General features: G+C 43.8%; 1 protein-coding gene across 2 annotated transcripts in view; it reads left to right on the top strand.

The window, feature by feature from the left end:
• Positions 1-19,332, top strand: part of SECISBP2 (SECIS binding protein 2) — a 429,157-nt gene that overhangs the window by 66,374 nt on the left and 343,451 nt on the right. For both annotated transcript variants that reach the window (XM_078675640.1, XM_078675639.1), the window contains exon 3: positions 2,140-2,295. In XM_078675640.1, the coding sequence (XP_078531766.1) occupies positions 2,140-2,295 (156 nt within the window). The remainder of the gene's footprint in view (positions 1-2,139; positions 2,296-19,332) is intronic.

Here is a 19,332-nt window from a genome sequence, read left to right as displayed (position 1 = left end):
GCGAGCCATCAACTTCGATCTTCCATGCATCCGCCGCCGGATACTGAATGCCATGTCACAATAGTGGGTGGATTGGCTCTTTTCCAGTTCATAGAAATAGAACATTTCGCTAAGAGTGAAGCAAGACCTACAAATACCCCAGGTTTTTGAAATTTTTAGGACGTGGTAAAAAACCCACTATACTGGCCTCAAGGTGGTTGATGCATCCTATAGCCCGAGATAATACATACACAACCCGGGGCAATAGGACAGCAGCATTTGCAGGACCACATCATATGAGCAAAATCTGCGTCATCCATAGAGCAGTGGGGGCAATTAAAGGAAGCCCTCGGGTAGATTATGACGATCCTGCTAGGTGTAAAATAGACTGTTCAATATATCAAATTGTATATATTTAAAACACACGTTGCACAATATTCTTAATGAGTATGTGAACATCTTCCTCCATTCTGAATTATTCAAGGGTCGAGCTATATCTCTCTCCCACTGAGTGCAACGTTTAGATCGGGGCACATCCGTATATGTATGAAGGCACTGTAAAGCCATCTAATCAAACGCCTAGCATCTCTCATTGTATGCAATGTTTTAATCACTTCATGTGTATGTGTATGTGTTTGCTCGGATTAATGTGCCACGGGGTCTCTGTTGCATATTGTATTTGACCGTGGATGAGAAATTGTCCAACAGGAATGTCACAATCACCAACGAGCACAACAAAAATTCAACATTGAATAAGAGCATTATATTTAATTGTATTTGATTTCACATGAAGCAAAGGAACTGGCCTGAGATTCCAAGCGAACAACTCTCAGCCAGAGCAATGATGGTAAGCCCTATGCCAAGACCAAACTGTCTGGGATTCTAGTCCACACCTCTAAACAGACAATAGTAAACAAGATTTGTATTTACCGGAAGCATGGGGGGGGGGAGGGTCCGTTTGAACCGTGCATTATATTGCCTGTGCATGTTTCTTAAAATAATTTTTTGCTTCTAAAGTGGAAGTTTACAGAGCCATGGCTAGCACTTACAAATGTGTTTGTATTCTAAAAGCCAGATGGAAAATTATTGTAGGCAAAATGCAAGCTGAGGCTCCTGAAGCTAAAGTCCGGCGGTTCTGTTAAATGGTTAAAAGCAGTCCGAATTCATCTGCATAGGGAAGAACACACAGGTCTTAGGAAAATCTTTATAGCACATTTCTGGGATAGTTTGTTAAAAGCTCTAAAGGCATGTAATAATAAAAATTATGATTGCCCCCGTAGATTCCCCTTACTACAATTGTTCATTATGGTTTATGGAAAATGGGGAATTTTATATATCTTTTTTTTATCAAAGCAATTGGTCGAGGACTTCTATGATGACATGTTGATGGGGCCTCACTGATACATAATCTATGGTTAAAATATTTAACGAGGATGCAGTGTTGCTTAGGAATATTTGCACAATAAATTAGTTTTAACTCTCTGGTAGTTATAGGGATGGCGAATGAGGATTCGGAAAAGGTTTAAGAACTGTTGTTACTATTTCTGGGATAAAAGCATATAACAAACCAATAAAAAATACAACTTATTAGGCATTGTGGTTTGTGTTGATGTTTTATACTACCTTACAGTGGTAAGTAATCATGTGCCTCCGAATGATGCTACAACATGCATACATTGTTATCATGTCTGATAATGGCTAATAAAAATTAGTTAAAATGTGTGTAACAAAATCAAAAACAAAGTTATGTCACTTGAATTTGCTGACGTGATAAGGGTGTCTCATCAAATGTGCAGAAGTTGATGACATGGTTTGAATTTTCTGTTCTTTTGATTTTGTTTATAAGTTCCTTCAAGGTGAAACTGATTTGTCCTTGACTCTCCCTCAGTCCAGGACTGTCCCAAAACTGCTCCACAGCAGCATAGTCAAAGGCGAGTACATGTAGGCTAAAGCAATGATTGCAACTTCTTTGTGTCTTCAGTCTTCACCTCACCATACCTTATTGGGTATAAGTAGCAAAGACAACAATCTAGAGTTGCGAAGGGCTCTTTCAGATCTCCTTTTAATGCTTGCTTCTCTTTTGGTTCAACGGTATATTGACAACATGATTCAGTATAACAAAGCATTCTTTTTCATGTAAAAACTCATTTCTTTTGCCAGATTGCTAATGCAAATGGTCCCAGTGAGACTGATGGTGAAGAAGCAGAAGGAAAAAGGAAAAAGAAGCGAAAGAAAAAGAAACCCAAAGCCAATTTAGCCACCCCGGAAAGTCCTCAAGTTGAAACTGCTGTAGTACAAGAACCACCGAAGATTGAGGTATCTGTTCTTGTTATCTGAATGCATGCAGCGTTCTTAAGTGCATGGCCTCTCCTTGACCTGATAAAGCATTAATGTTTCAATTGTTGTTATTAAACCCTTAATAAACTTACATAACATGAGGCAGGCATACCCACCTTTACTAGAAAACAGAAAAAAACTCCTACAAACAACCCATCCCATGGAACCACAGCTTTATATTGCTTGTGTTCTAAGACCTACTCCACACCTGCCTGCCTCCCTCCCCTAGTCTTCATAGAGGAAGTCGCTATCACTAGACAGAAGACCCAGAGTATGTACTCTGTTAGGACACGTAAAGTCTCTGTTGTCCTTGTTCAGATCAGATAATACAGGGCTGCCTATGATATCGAGGTGGGATGAGGACCACTTTTTTTTGTTTTTTTGAACAAAATTGTATTGATTTTTCACATCAACAAACAAACAGATGACTGCGGGTTCTCAGATTGCATAATACAGATCCATATTTCAAGTACTACACCCCACATAACAGTGCCCTATCTTCCCCCCACCCTCTCTACCCCCACCCCCCCATGTCAGTGTGCTCCACACATTAGTCTTGTTGTGCGACATAACTCAGAGTGAAACGGCCGGCGACTCCTCCCAGAACTCAGGCAGCAACTCCCACATCCAGATGTGGCCCAAACGCCATGCAGGCACGTGCATGCAACCCCATCCCTCCTCCACACCCCTCGGTGCAACGATCCAGTTCCCTGACCGCTAACGAGTATGCAGTTCTAGCATGCAAGGCTTCCTGTGGGCGTCCCTGCCCTCCCCGCTGCCCTCTCCTCCCCTTGGCTCGCTTGCGCCTCCTCCATACTATCCTCCGTGACCTCTGACATTGATTGTAAGTCTGCTACCAGCGCACACCACGCCCTGGCTGTTTCTAGCGCCTTATCATTAGCTGCGCGGTTGGCCATTTGTAAGCGGAGAGTCCCTTCACTAGAAGCCCATTGCAGAAGACACCCCCGCCATCTCAGGAAGCTAGGACCCCCCCTAGATTTCCGGTGTAGGGTAAGCTCCCTCTTGGCCAGGATCAGCCCCAGATCGAAGAATTTACTGGTAACCTTCGTGGTTGGGGTGTGTGGGAACCAGAGTAGGAGGCAAACTCCCATGTCAGTATCAACCTGACGCCCCGTAACCTCATTCAGACAGGTCACAACATCAGCCCAGTATGAGCCAAGCCAAGCCCAGTATGAGCCAAGCCAATGGGATGAGGACCACTTGGTGTCATTGAAGGATGGGGAATCGAATAGAGCATGTGCACTAGTCCCGCACGTGTCTGGTAGTACTAGCTTTAAACGTGCTCATTTTTATGTGCTCCACCGCACTGATCTATTGCCAGAATAAATAAGTAAAAGTTACCCAGGCAAGCCGGAAGACTTCAACAGATGTGGTGTTGGAGGCACCGATTTTGTGAACACACTTTGGATCTGCACACATATTGTACCATATTGGAAAAGTATTGTCCAACAATTAAACGTGGTGACTGGTATAACATTAGAAGTCATTATCAGACACTCCCCCCTACACATAGTCCCAAGCCCCAAAAATGGCAAGATGCGATCTCGACTTGCACTTCTGGGATTAGTCTTGGTAAAGAGGAGGGTTGCTTTCCGATGATTGTCCCCCACCACCTCAGTCTTTCAGTCATGGCATATGGATATGGTGGAATGGAGTCTTGCAAAAAAAAAAAGGGCACATGTGAGAGGTCAGAACTGATTATAAGGTTGGGGAGGATTGCAGGAAGTGGCCACACCCTATGACGCAGTAGCCCCGGTGGATTGCACAGACGTGTAACTGTTCCATTACAGACGCACCCAACAGATACTGGCTGAAGTCATACAGAAATCAACTTAGGTAAATAATTGGCAGTGATTTCATTGACTGTTTTTTTGAGGGCGTGCAAGGTTCTACGTCCTTGTGGATATGTTGCTCACTCTTTCACTGCAGGGTGTTTGATGAAGGAGACTGGATGGGCGATCTGTAATGCCCGGGCATGGCAGTGGACACTCAGACCATAAAAGTCTAAATCTTTAAATAAACATTTTTTGCAATACTGTGACTTGTGACTGTGTGTACTCCATTGGAAAATTTGTTATGTCATGTATTTTCTGTACTTTGTTTAAAATGAAAAATATATTTTTAAATCATACACAACCTTCTCATATGCTAATAGCTAAGATAGCCTCCAGAGCGATTAGTCTGTGTTTGATGTGTATCCTTTCTTAATAACCCCAATATAGTTTGCTGAGCAGCTAAAAGAAGGTAAGAGATTATTTTCCCTGTGGGGAGAATAGTAATTGGCACCTTCTATGGGAGTCGCCAAGAGTGATCGTATTGGATTTTTAGGTCTCGCCTGTCGATGCGCATGCGCATCGAGCAAGCGAGAGTATTGGGACTTATCCACTCTTTATCCACACTGCAAGGAATCGTGGCGATTCCTTGCAGTGCCCGTGACTTTTAAGCTCAATGCGCATGTGCATTGAGCTTAAAAGCGCGTGCACAGCCGCCCGCATTCCTCCGACACCTTTGAAGTGAAGCTTAGCTTCACTTCAAAGGCCCGGCTTCTTCACACCCACATGCCGCTCTCGCTCTCCCCGCTCCGCCCCCTCCCCTGCCCGCCGTGCATAACTCTTCTCTAGCTGTAGAACAGCTAAGCCGAATGTGCTGCATTAGGGCTGTTCGAGATGCTTTAGAACAGCTGAGTGATGCTGCGCGGACATAACTTGTTTTCTAATATTGTACATTGCATTGCTAGGGGTTCTTTTACACACAAAAAACATTCCAGCTGACAATATACCGCCTAGGTGTTGAAATTCGAAGCAGCTGCTCATTAGCTTCCGGGCATTGACCAAACCAGTTTTACTTGAATGGTCTGCCTGATGCTTGTTTTGTCCGTTCAGTTCATTTATAAAAAAATCGTCCTTTTTGTGCAAATTTAAAAATTGATTCTGAACAAAAAAGGGTGCTCATGCGGTAACTATATAGGGATAGCGGTCTGGAAGACCAGACTACGGTCGAGTGACTATTTGGTCAGAAGCTCAGGAAGTCTGCGCATAAATTGTGTACAGGCGCAGAACTAAAGCTCGCACTCGCTGCCTCGCCCCCTCTCTTTTCTCCCCAAAACAGAATTCGTCCTGAAACCATACGAAGGTTTACCAAGAACGGAAGATTGCGCTACATTTTTTGCTCACTCTACATTTAGCAGGTAGATGACAGACAATTGAAAAAAAACAACCTTGTCAAGGAATCCTGCGGAAATTAAGTTTAGAATTCAAGGAGTAAATTTACAGACATAAGTGTCTCAAGTGCTTCCGGGCTCGCTATAAAAAGTCGACTGAATACTTAATGACTTGCATCCTGTTGTTAATGAGGGTTAAATGCAAAAGCCATTTGATTGCTTTGGAAGTTCGTACGTTTCTCACCCCCCACGCAGAAAATAAATTCCATTTTATTGTGTACTTCGTTATGGTGCTTATAGTGTGGTTTGCAAAAGACGGGGACTACGAGTTTTGGTTTTATTTAATGCCGGTTTGCTATGTTAGTGTATTTGTAAACCAGTCGTTGCCGTGAAATCTGCCATTCAAAATACCAACTAGATTTTGCAAACGTTTCTTTTATGATCAATTCAGACCGCAGTCCATTTTGAAATCTCAGTGTTTTACCTATAAACGATTTTAGACAACTAATTTTAAAAAAGATGTTTAATAGGCGTTTTGCCAGTATTAAAAGTGTTAGCGTTTTCCGGGACTTCGAATAATTGTAAAGCCATTTTAACGAAATGCTTCTCTTGCGCTACATTTGCAGGTGAACTACCTTTTAATATGAACACTTTGAATGTTGAGTGATGTGATGTGATGCGTTTGGCACAAACACATATACCGATTCATCATTTTATACTTTCACACTGCTTAGTCCCTTGTTTTGACTGTAGTTTAGTTGTAGTTGATTTATTATTAGCAAGGATTTTCGAGAAGTTCTGAGGGTGTTCTCGGTTATCGTTTGTATTTATTACGATCGATTTCATATGTTGGGCTACTTACTGGTAACTAGGGGTCCACGTTTCATACGTTCCCTCCATTCCAGTCGCAAAATAAATTACATTTATTTAGCCTTTTCGTTTATTCTATCTCTTTGTGTAGCAACTGCAGCATTTTGGTTGTATTATTTGCAAATGAGGCATGATTTCTTATACTTATACTTCCGCTCACTGTAGGCATTGGCTTTAGAGGTTGCTCATCTGCCCAAAGCATACTGCACCCTCACTACCCTCACTACATACTACCCTCACTCACCCACCCTCAACCCCTCACCCTCACTCACCCTCAACCCCTCACCCTCACTCACTCACCCTCAACCCCTCCCCCTCAAACCCTCACTCACCCTCCCTCACCCTCAACCCCTCACCCTCAAACCCTCACTCACCCTCAACCCCTCACTCACCCTCAACCCCTCACTCACCCTCAACCCCTCACCCTCACTCACTCACCCTCAACCCCTCACCCTCAACCCCTCACTCACCCTCACTCTCACTCACCCTCACTCAGCCTCAACTACTCCCCCTCACCCTCACTCACCCAAAACCCCTCACCCTCACTCACCCTCACTCACCCTCAACACCTCACTCACCCTCACCCTCACCCTCATTCACCCTCACCCTCACTCACCCTCACCCTCAACACCTCACCCTCAACCCCTCACTCACCCTCACTCACCCTCACTCCCTCACCCTCACTCACCCTCACTCACCCTCACCCTCACTCACCCTCACCCTCACACAGTGCAATAGTTCTCAGACCATTTCAGTTAGAGCTTTTAGAAATGTTTATGGCTTTTTTTATTTGTAATACTTTAGCATTGGCTACAGGAAACAAAAATGCTAAACATTTACAAAAAAAACCCATAAACAATTCTAAAAGCACTAACTCTAATGGTGCGAGACCTATTGCATTTCCAATGCTTGTTTTTTCTTCTGCATTCCTGCCCTCAATTTGGCATATGATGGAAAGTACTGAGTCCTAGATCTTGGAGTGTTTAGGACATTCATAATATGTGGAGAATCATGCACGTCTTTCTATAGTGCCTACAGCAGACAGCAGAGCATGTTTGGTCTGTGGTATGAAATTTCACCAGTGTGTAATGATACCAATATAAAATCTTAAAAAGGGTTTCCCGCCATTGAGCAGATGTGCATAATTATTTGTGCTTGTATACGTCGTGTCCCATTGTTTCTGGTCCTTTCTAATAGGCAAAGTTTTATTATATTTTGGGTGACGTTTTGAAAGTGGTGTAGATCTGGGAGTAATGGGTGTTTTGTGGACTTGAAATTATGAAGAACATTTTCAAAGAATATAAGTGTTCAAGGCATGTGTTCTGTAGATACACGAGCTTTGTATACTCCTGCCATCTAGTGTTGGGTCTGGATGTTTGCAAGTTGTTTTTCTTCGAAGAAGTCTTTTCCAGTCACAAGTTATACTTTGACGCCTCCTTTCGGTGATAATACTCATGGGCATCGACTCCATCGTTAGATTATTTTCTTTCCACCATGGGGTTTGGACGTAGATTGCAGCACTCCCATTCAAAACTATCAATTGGGATCCTTACAGTTTGCAATTTACTTACCCTCGTCTGTATTGCTTTCAATCGTGTTTCGATCTTCTGCATGTCGAAAATGTCTAAATATATTCATTATCTAATAGAAAACTCCAACTGCGGCCTTCGGGCCTAGATCGTTTTCTTCTATCTACTTCCACTCAAAGATCCATTATCGAGTCTTCTGCCGATGAAATGGACGCCATTTCAATGCTGTCCTTGGTGGTAATCTGAATACCCACTACCCACGCACTGGCCTTCATAGGGTCTGTAACCTCGGTCTGTCCCCGGAACATAAAGAGGAAGATTGTGATGCTTGTTGGTCGTTCCGATCCAAAAAGACTCTGCGGGACCGTTGGTCTCGATGAAGAGACATGGAGTGGCAGGGTATCAAGGATACCCCCGATATCTTCAGAGAAGATATCGAACCAGAAAAGATGGAAGCATCAGCAGCAGAAGAGGAAGAGGCCTTCTCTGTCCATGGCTCTGATTCCGAGTTGGAGATCAAACTAGAGTCCCAGGATGTTCCAGCTGGACAGGGTGCTGTGAGTAACAAAGTCCCTTTGACCACCAAACCCACTCCAACTTAACAAAAGGCTATTGGGCCACCACTGCCAACAGGCCTGATTCCAACGCCCCGGCTTCCAGCTCAGCACCAAAACAGCAAATCAAGCCTTCCGGCTCAGGCTCGAGTCGAGATGCTACCCCTTCGGTTCTGAAGCATTCCAGATCCAAAGACGAAAAGAACACAGTCAGCTCGGCACCGAAAATTTCAGCACCGAAAAATAAAGAAGCTCCTTTAAAGACACCACAGCCTATTTTAGAGACAACGAAGCAAAAGCTTGATCCAACGCAGAAGAACATTTGTGTAAATCCTGACACTGGCCACATTCCAACTAAGCCAACAGTACCATCTTCTAAAAGGAGAATAGACACTGAATATAGGATTCCCCTCAAAAAGAAGAAGGACATGGCTGCTAGTCCTATTAACATTCCTCAAACACCACCACCTTCTTCACCAGTACCTATTGTACCAGCTCAGACCTTTTACACACATGACATCACCGTGTTCTTCGAATACAAATCATGATTTAGTAGATGATGACGACACCTATAATCAGCCATCACCTGATCCGTGGGAGGACTACAATATAGACCCACCTGGAGACACAGACCCAGATCTATACCCGGCTAAACCTTCCCCTCCTAATGATAATACTGCATATCAGTAGTTGATTGCTTAGGGCAGCCTCTTACCATGGGGTGACTTTACATAAAGAAATCCTATCAGGTGTTTGTTAGTTAAGCGCGACTACTCACCCGTAAGGGTCTCAAGGTGCTGTGGGGTGGGGGGGTCGCAAGTTCCAGTCCATCAAGGAGGGGGTCTGTCAAAGAGCCAGGTTTTGAGGTGTCTTACGAAGATGGGGAGCAATGTTAGTTGTCTGAGGTGGAGCGGAAGGTCGTTCCAGTCTCTGGCGCGCGAAAGGAGAAGGAGCGGCCTCCCGATCTGGTCTTTCTGGTGTGGGGGACCATGCGTAGGTGAGCTGGGCTGATCATAGGGTCCTTTGGGGTGTGTGGAATTTGAGTTGGCTGTTCAGGTATGCTGGTCAGGTGTCATGGAGGGCTGTGTGAGCGTGGGTTAGCATCTTGAAGGTGACTCTAGCTTTGATGAGAAGCCAGTGGAGTGTGCGCAGGTTCTGGGAGATGTGGCAGTGTCTTGGCAGTTTGAGGACCAGTCTTGCGGCTGCGTTTTGGATGTTCTGTAGCTTGCGGGTGAGTTTTTTGTTTATTTCGGCATAGAGTGCGTTGCCGTAGTCGAGCCTGCTGGTGACTAGGGCGTGAGTGACTGTCTTTCTGTGTTCGCGGGGGATCCATTTGAAGGTCTTACATAGGAGGTGGCTTGTGTGGAAGCAGGAGGACGAGACAGAGTTGAGCTGGCGGTCCATTTTGAGCTCTGAGTCCAGGATGATTCTCAGGTTGTGTTTGTGGTCCGTGGAGGTCCGTGGAGGTGGGCGGGCTTTCGAGGGCGGTGGCCACCAGGTGTCGTTCCAGGCGTTGGGGTTTGGGCCCATGATAGGTACTTCCGTTTTGTTGTTGTTCGGTTGTAGGCAGCAGTTTTTCATCCATTTGGCGACGGCTTCCATGCCTTCTCGAAAGTTGTGTCTGGCGGTGTTTGGTTCATTGGATAGGGAGAGGATGAGTTTAGTGTCGTCTGCGTATGACACAATGTTGAGTTCATAGGTTCTGACGGTGGGGGCGAGCGGAGCCAAGTAGACATTGAAGAGCGTAGGGCTGAGGGAGGACCCCTGGGGAAATCAGCAGGTGGTAGGTGTAGGGTCCGAGATGAAAGGGGGGAGTCTGACCCGCTGCGTTCTGCCGGAGAGGAAGGAGCGGATCCAGTGGAGGGCCTTGTCTTGGAACCCTGCGTTGTGGAGTCTGCGTATTTGGGTGCGGTGAGAGACTGTTTCGAACGCCGCTTACAGGTCGAGGAAGATGAGGGCTGCTGTTTTTCTTTTGAAGAGGATTTGCCATTTGAAACATTAGGATACACACACAATCCTTGTCTATGTTAAAAGGTATGATGAGGCATGCTGGCAATATTTTTAAGGATCCAGTTAGAGCACATATCCTAACATCTAGGGTGCACTAAGAATTTAAACCCCCTCCATCTGACCCTGTTTTTTATTAAGGGTCAGTTTCCTTTAGATTCTTTAGTAGTTTCCAACGCCCATAAAAGAGCAAATTCACAAACCTCAGGGGAGGCACCACCTCCTGATTAAGAATGGATGCCCCGGGGAAAAGAGTAGCTGCTCAATCAGCCAATCATTGGCACATAGCTAATACACAAGGCCTATTGGGTAGATATGATAGGGAACACTGGGTTGAGATGGAAGAACTATTACAATATCTTACAGAAGAACACAAGAAATAGGGGCAGGGAATAGTGTAAAAAGGCAAACTTATCTCCAATTCATCTATCAGATGTACGTTAGAAGCTGCAGATACTGCAGCCAGAGGAGTCAGTACTGGCATTCTACTCAGGAGACATGCATGGCTCAGAATTTCTGGTTTCAAACCAGAAGTTCAACAAACTATTCTTAATGCACCATTTGATAAGGAACACCTCTTTGGACCTCAGATAGACCAATCGCTAGAAAAAATAAAAAAGGACACAGACGTCGCACACTCAGTGGGAGCACTTCACACTCCTTCTACTAGAGGTTCATTTAGTCGCTCCTTCTACAGAGAGGGCTCCAAGACCAATACCACAGATGCCAGCACATCTTCGTTTAAAACACAAAAACAATCTTCCCCCTCTAGAGCATTCTATAAAGGTGGATATAGAGGTAACAACTTTAAAGGAACAGGTAGAGGTACACCAACAGGCACCTCTCCATCCTCTAACTAACAGTGACTTGATGTCACTTCCCCCGATCATTCATCACCTGTCAGGGGAAGATTACAACAGTTTCTTCCCATTTGGCAATCAATAACAACAGACAAATTGGCGTTGGACATTATCCAACATGGTTAGTGCCTGGAGCTCACCAGCAATCCTCCCAATATTCCACCTCATATTCACAAACTGTCTTTAGAACACCAACTTCTGCTCAAACAAGAAGGATAAGCTCTTCTAACAAAAGGAGCTATAGAGCCTGTCCCATTACAACAACAAGGATCAGGGGTATATTCATTATACTTCTTAATTCCCAAAAAGGACGGATCATTAAGACCAATTTTGAATCTCAGACCATTAAACTCATATATTTATTATCAGAACACTTCCATATGCTCACACTGCAACAAGTACTTCCACTTTTGCAGTAAGGCGACTTTATGTCAACACTAGACTTAAAAGAGGCATACTTTAATTTACCGATTAACCCAGCACGTTGCAAATATCTCAGATTTGTGATAGGAAAAACTCCTTATCAGTTCAAAGAGCTTCCATTCAGAGTAACAACTGCACCCAGAGTGTTCACCAAATGTCTTGAAGTGGTAGAAGCACATCTACGAAGACAACAAATCCATGTCTTCCCATACCTAGACGATTGGCTCATCAAAGCCAACACACATCCCAAATGTGTGCAACACACACAAATCACCATAAACCTTTTACATCAATTTGAATTTACAGACAATGCACAAAAATCCCAACTTCAACCCACTCGAATACAACCGTATCTAGGAGCTATTTCAAACACTCATATAGCTCTATCATATCCCAATTCAGCCAGGATTCACTGTTTTCAAACATTGTTACTCCAGTTTCAAAACCACCAGTATCTACCAGTCAGAACTTTCATGCAGCTACTGGGAAAGATGGCGTCATGCATTTCCATAGTGCTTAATGCAAGACTAAGTATGCATCCTCTACCAGACTGCTTAGCACGTCAGTGGAATCCATCACAGGGTCAGCTAACAGATCTAGTGTTGAAAGACAGCCTCACTCATCGCCCTCTTCACTGGTGGATCCCACAAAATGTATCAAAAGGGCAACACTTTATCGACCCTATTGCATAATTCGTGTTAACAACAGACGCATCTCTCACAGGTTGGGGAGCACATTTAAACATTTAACAGTTCAGGGTCTTTGGAATACCACCCAACAGAACCATCACATCATTTACCTAGAACTCCAAGCAGTTCAACTAACGTTAAAAGTATTTCTACCTCATTTCATGGGGAAAGTTGGCCTAATCTGACAGACAATATGATAACAGTGTACTGTATACAAGAAAAGAGGGGGATACACTCTTTGCAACTGTCACGCCTTTCTCAGACCATTTGGCAATTCATCACAAGATCCAACTACTGGCAGAACACCTTCCAGGGACAGACAGCATCTTTGCCGATCTTCTCAGCAGAATGAGGCAACAAGTACATGATTGGGGACTTCACCCACAAGTACTCTTTCCTTTATTCATAAAATGGGGATTCCCACAAATAGATCTCTTTGCCACAGCAGAGAACTCAAAATGCCTAGACCTCGCCTCCAGGTTCCCACACCCTCTATCCAAAGGCAATGAGCTATGGATCAACTGGTCAGGAATATTTGCCTATGCTTTTCCTCCTCTCACTCTCCTTTCATTTCTGGTTCGGAAACTCAGGCAGACGTCTCTCACACTGATTCTACTGGCTCTCACATGAGCTCATCAACCATAGTTCACCACACTATTAGAACTCTCAATAGTTCCACACCAGAAACTTCACATAACTTTACATTTTCTCATACAGAACCATGGTAAGGTAAGGTAAGGTAAAGCTTATTATGCATAGTTAATTAAAACCAGTGCAAAGCATGTTACAAAAAGATCGTAAAATATCATACTATAAAACCGTTAAAAAATAAACATACGATTAAAAGGTACGGTGTGGCTGCCCATGCGCCTTTTTACAAAGACGGAACAATGGGTTCCCTTACTTCCTTCTGTCCGTCTGCTTGTTAGCCTGTATCTGTATTGTTGGTCCCCGGTTTTGGCGGTCTTGGAATTCTTTGCTCGACAATCGCGAGAAATTTGACATATCTGCAGTTCAATTTAGTGTTTGAAGGATTCAGGCAGGCGAGCACCGCTTGCCTTCTGGTACTGATCCCTTTTTGCTTAAACTGGTACTTAAGGAGCAGTTAGCGGGCTAGTTGTAGTTCTTCACAAAGACAGGTGACATGGAGAATGTCACCCTTCTTTGAGTTGCAGAGCGGGCAGGCCTCGTTGCCCTCTGTCCTGAGCCATGGTGGGAGATACTCTGTACTTGGCAGAATCCCTAATCTGTATTTCAGGAACCTCATTTTTGTGGCTTTTGGGTAACCCTGACTAAAGTATGTTTGTGGTGTCAAAGATTTGTACGAGTTGAGGGTCATCCATGCATGAGATCTTTTGGAAAAAGCAGCCTTGTCCTCTAGTAAGGAAAGTAATTTTACATTTTTTTAAACTAGTTTTTTAAAAGTATTATGCACAAGTTGCATGTCCCAAAGCGCAGAGAGTTTAGTCGCTCCCAGCGCTGCCTGCAAGTAAGTTTTTGCCTGAGATGCGTCCCTGCCTTGTATGTCCTGCCATAGCAAAGAGTTTAATGTGTCTGTAGTGGCGGTTCTGAGTTTGTGGCAGCAAATAATGTATGCCCCGTGCCTGGCTAGATTTTGTTTTTGCAGGCCGAACTCCAGTCTTATTTGAGCAGGCGAAGTGTGGTGCGGGAGCGAAAACATTGTTCTGTAAGCTTTAACCTGTATGTTGTCCAGGTTTTAGAGTCTCTTCCCCGCAAGGCCTCGCTGCCATAGGTAATCGAGGGGAGTAGCTTCGCCTGAATGACTTTCAGATAGGGGGTCAGGGTCGGTCCCATCAGTTGGGTTGCTACATTTTTCCACGTCACGGCAATCAGTGCTCCTCTCCTTCTTGTTTCCTGCTTTTGCTGCACAAATGAGCCTTCTCTGTCAAAAACAACTACCAAGTATTTATACTCGCAAGTTGGCTCAATTTTTAAACCGCCAAGAGACCAGGTCTTCTGTTGTTTTTTATTGATGTTGATTGACATAGTGCGAGTCTTGCTCAGGTTTATTGTTAAGGTGTTTTCCGTTGCATAATTGTGCATTTCCATCAGAAGCTGCTGGAGACCAATATAGGTGTGGCTGAGTAGTACAACGTCGTCAGTGTACAGAAGGTTGCTCGGAGTTTTCCCTCCCATCCTCGGAGTGTGAGAATTGCAGGTATCGAGTGGAGAACCATGGAGAACTCAGACATCCAAACCACAAGGAACTTAACCTAGCGATTTGGCTCCTGAAGTCATAGAATTTGGATTATTAAACCTACAACCAGATTATATGACCATTCTTAAAGAAGCAAGAAAACCCACCGCTACAGTATGTTATGCAGCAAAGTGGAAAAGGTTTATTATATATGTCATAACACAATTGATCTGCTAGATGCATCTATACAAAATATTATTTGTTCTCTTTTGCATCTACAACGTGCTGGCCTTGCCTACACATCTATTTCATTACACCTTGCAGCAGTAGCTGCATATCTTCAAAACAGACAACATGTATCCCTATTCAAAGTTCCAGTAATGAAAGCCTTAATGGAAGGCCTTAATAGAATAATAGCATCTAGGGTACTACATGCACACGTCTGGAACCTTAACATTAACATAATGCCCCCGTAAATCTGATTGGGGGGAAGAAGCTCTTCATATCAGCGTGGGATGCATCTGAGTTGGTCCTGATTGAAAACCAGGCCAAGATGGGCCCACTAGAGCTCGGAGGAGGCTGTGCCACGCTTGTTAGTCTTGCGCACCAAATTGTGGGCAGCAGACACTATCTGAGATGTTATAGCAGGCGCGTCAACAGCAGAAGCAGCTAAAGGTGAGAAAAAAATCAACAAATATGTGAGGGGAGAGCGAATGTCATGCTACTACGATGGAGTCAATCACCATCTCTTTAAAGAGCGCAGTGGGGGATAATAAACATTGAAATTTAATTATTTTTAGGAGTTTTTATTTTTATTTTAGGAGTTTTATATAGCGCTAGCTGGACCCGCGGGTATCAGAGCGCTTCACAGCATGTACAATTAAGAACAATATATGCATATAAACAATACACAGCATGTACAATTATGAGCATTATAGACATATATACAATACAGATATTGTGGTAGAACATGAGAGTTCGGGCTGGGAAAGTAAGTTTCAGACAAAGGAGCGAACGTGCTAGGAGCGAGTAGGGTGTCGATCAGTCAAGACGAACCTCCAAGACTTTTCTTTGTTCTTGCAAGACGGGTGAAGAAAGGCTGGGGGCAACCCAACACACTGTACATCAACTCCCATTAGACATTTAGGCACCAGCAATTTCATCCCTAATATCGCCTGTCAGTAAGATTAACAATTGATAATCAAGTTAATAAAACTCGGGCATTTTCTGGCAACCCTTGTGTACTCACATACCCCCTTAAATTCATATCAAACAGTGGGCTGTTATCACTTAGCCCCCCACCGGAAAAACAAACCATGTTGTGACTAGGTATGTATAGAGCTTGTAGGGCTCGTGGGTGGACACGTCGTGTTACTGCTCATGGGTAGAATGCTGGGTGTTGATTATGGGAAGGACGGTTGTTGAAGAGGACAGCTGAGGAGTTTCTCCATGTACATTGATGCTAGTGAAAAGAGTCCAGAGAGAGCAATAAATCAACTACTGAATACACACTTTGTGTTCTGTGGTTTATGGACACAAGAATATTGGCATTGATTACTCGGGACCTGTGACCAAACCCATTTGGTCATCAACCGTCTACTGTACAGTAAGAATCGCACTGGCATTAGAGCAATCATTTCCCTAATGGCCTTAATGTTATCCTCACTCAAAGTAAACCCTTAGTACGGTTGAGCGCGCCTCATCAACCCTGCAAGTCTAGTGGGTGACGTCATAGGGCTAGCGCTGCTTCGGCTCTGTTCCTGGTTTTGCATGTACAAAATAGTGTGATGCATGTGGATGGACCCTGTAGGAAGAAGCCCATGTGTGAAATGATGGCTGGGAGGTTTGGGTGGTCCAATCTTTTGTGACAAAATAGGCTCTGAATTCGATAAACCGTACATCCATCCACAGAGTTTTATGAGTGAATCTATTGACTTTTTGAGATATATCGCAAATTACTATTCGAGTTCAGCGGTAGGAAGGCGCAGCGTAAACTGTATGTTGCAGTGTGTGGGTTATGGGTTGGTGGGATGAGTGGGGGTTGGGCATCGTTCTTGATCCCAACGGCCCAGATCCTGTGTTGATTGTGAGCAATGATAGGGGGATATGATTGATGTGGTCAACTGTTTCTCAAAGGTATTTACTAGTAAAGTGGGCGAGCTGGAGGGATTTGTATACAGAATTATTCTTAAGGAAAATGCACAACCTTGTATACACAAATTGAGAAACATTCCGAAGAATGTGAAGGATGAAGTAATTCTTGAACATAATAAGCTGGTGGAGAGTGGCGTGAATGAGAAAATTGAGTCTTCGGATAGAGTTGATCCCCTTGTTTGGCGAGGAAAGCGAATGATCGCATCCACCTCTGTGTGGACTTAAGAGAGCTTAATTGGACATCTTTGTGGATCTGTTTCCATTACCTGATAAACTGTTATCAGCAGCTAAAAGTACGAAATGGTTTTCCACAATAGACTTAACTTCAGCTTACCTCCAGATACCTCTACACCAAAGTTGTAAACACCTCATAACTCCCATAGGATGTTTCCAATTCAGGAGAGTTCCATTTGGGTTGGCCTCGTTTGCAGCCATGTTTCAGCGCCTTATGTACAGGTTATTTCCGGACAAGAAAAATTTCTTTTTTTCCAAGATGAGCTTCTGATCATGAGGAAAGATAGAGAAGAGCACGATGCAGAAATACATGGGGCACTCTCGATGCTGGAGAGGTATTGGTTGTCAGCTGAGGAGGCTAAGTGCAGGTTTGCAGAAGACATCGTTACTTATCTAGGGTGTAAGTGGTATTAGACCCAAAATAGATCTAGTTGATGCCATAAGGAATGCACCCGTTCCCCAAAACAAGGACGAAGTATGTTCATTTTTAGAATTAGCGGAGTGCGACTCCACACTAGTGTACAATTTCTCAGGGCAATGTATCAAATCAGGCAGTTGTTAAAAAAGGGAAGTACATTTTTGTGGACAGAAGAATACCAAAGTAGTTTTGAGATCATCAAGGAGGACATTTGCATAGCCCTGGCACTACAGGATTTTGATCCGAGGTGCAAAAGCTTCATCACCGCTGGTTGCTAGCAGTAGAGGATATGGGGCAGTATTATCCCAGTTACAGGATAACGGAACTGAACGTGTAGTTGTTTTGCATCTCGAGCACTCTCCTCTGCGGAGGAAAAATATTCTGTTCTCAAGCAGGAGACTCTGGGGTGTGTGTGGGGCAAAAACATTTTAGGCAATTTATTTGGGGCACTGGAATGGTGGTAAGAAGTGACCACAAAACCCTTACCAAGGTGCTCTTGTTACAAGGTTTGAGCAGTGTCTCTCCAGGGATAAGTAGGTTGTCCATGCAGTTATTAGATTTAGTATATTAGGTAAAGTACGTTCCAGGTGCACGCAACAGAATAGCAGAGGTTCTAAATAAGTTACCCTTACCCATCAGTGATGTGACTAAGAACGATTGGGATGAGTACCTACTTGATATGGTGTTTGCAGAAAATGTGCAGAGCATTGGACAGGAAGAGTGGTCCAATTTTTTACATTTTGTTTTCAGAGTTTTATATAGGGCAAACTAGACCCGAAGATATCAGGTATCAGAGCTCTTTATGTGAGCACCAGTTTAGTTACACAAGGGAATATTCATTTTATGTTAGGCACGGGGAGATTAAGTGATTTGCCCAGAATCACAGGATGTTGAGTGTCGTTGCTGAGACACGACCGCTTTAGCCGTAAGACTACATCCTCTCCAATTCACTTACACAAGATGGTATCTTGAACACTGTCAGTGAATACGTTAAAGAGTGTTGGCGTGAGAGGAATCTCTTGCATAAGAATTAGTCCATTTTTGGTAGGTAAGAGTTGAATTGTCAGTGGAGGAAGAATTTTTGTTAAGAGGTGGCAAACCTGTTCCGCCAACAGTGTTGAGGGAGAAAGTGGTTAATCTGTGCCATGAGGGCCACCTTGGTGCATTGTTGAGACTAAGAGCAGTGTTAAGCAATCTTACTGGTGGTCAGGAGTGGATAGAGAAATAGAAAAAGTGGTAAGAGACTGTGTTAAGTGTGCTAACTCGGATAAGTCCATCGTTACATTTAAAACGCCATTACATCCCTCTGACGTTCCACATATGCCATGGGAAAGGGTAGCAGTTGACAACTTTGGCCCTATGCAAGATGAGAACGGTGTTCCTAAATTGATTTTGGTGTTGGTTGACCATTTTTCTAAATGGCCAGAGTAAAAGGTGGTTTTCAGAGCAGATTCTGATGTTGTGGTGAATTTCGTAGAGGAAGTGTTATGCCGTGAGGTACTACCTAAGATTGTAATTTCCGATAACTGAGGAAATTTCATCTCTGATGTGCTCAGTACATTTGTAAAAAAAACTGGAATGGTGCATAAGACTACATCTTTGTTCCATCCCGAGGGCAACAGTAATGTTGAGCGCTTCAACAGAGTAATTAAGCGTACCATTGCATTGTCTAACAGCAATCGCATTGACCTGGAGGATGAATTAAGGATGACAGTGGGAGCATACAGGATTGCCAAGTGTGTATCAAGTGAACTTTGCTTTTGAATTAATGAGGGGGAGATCTCCACGTATTAAGGATAACATGGGGTGGTAAGGAACACCAAGAATGTTGTGTGGTCACCTAGTAGGGTGAGGAAACATATGAAGTTGGAACAAGTGAAGTACAAACAGAGGTATGATTCCTTACACTGGGTGAAGGAAGAGGCCCTCAAAGTGGGGG

The sequence above is a fragment of the Lissotriton helveticus genome, chromosome 2_1 (assembly GCF_964261635.1).
Source record: "Lissotriton helveticus chromosome 2_1, aLisHel1.1, whole genome shotgun sequence".
Classification (NCBI taxonomy): Eukaryota; Metazoa; Chordata; class Amphibia; order Caudata; family Salamandridae; genus Lissotriton; species Lissotriton helveticus.
This window is presented reverse-complemented; position numbering and strand designations above follow the sequence as displayed.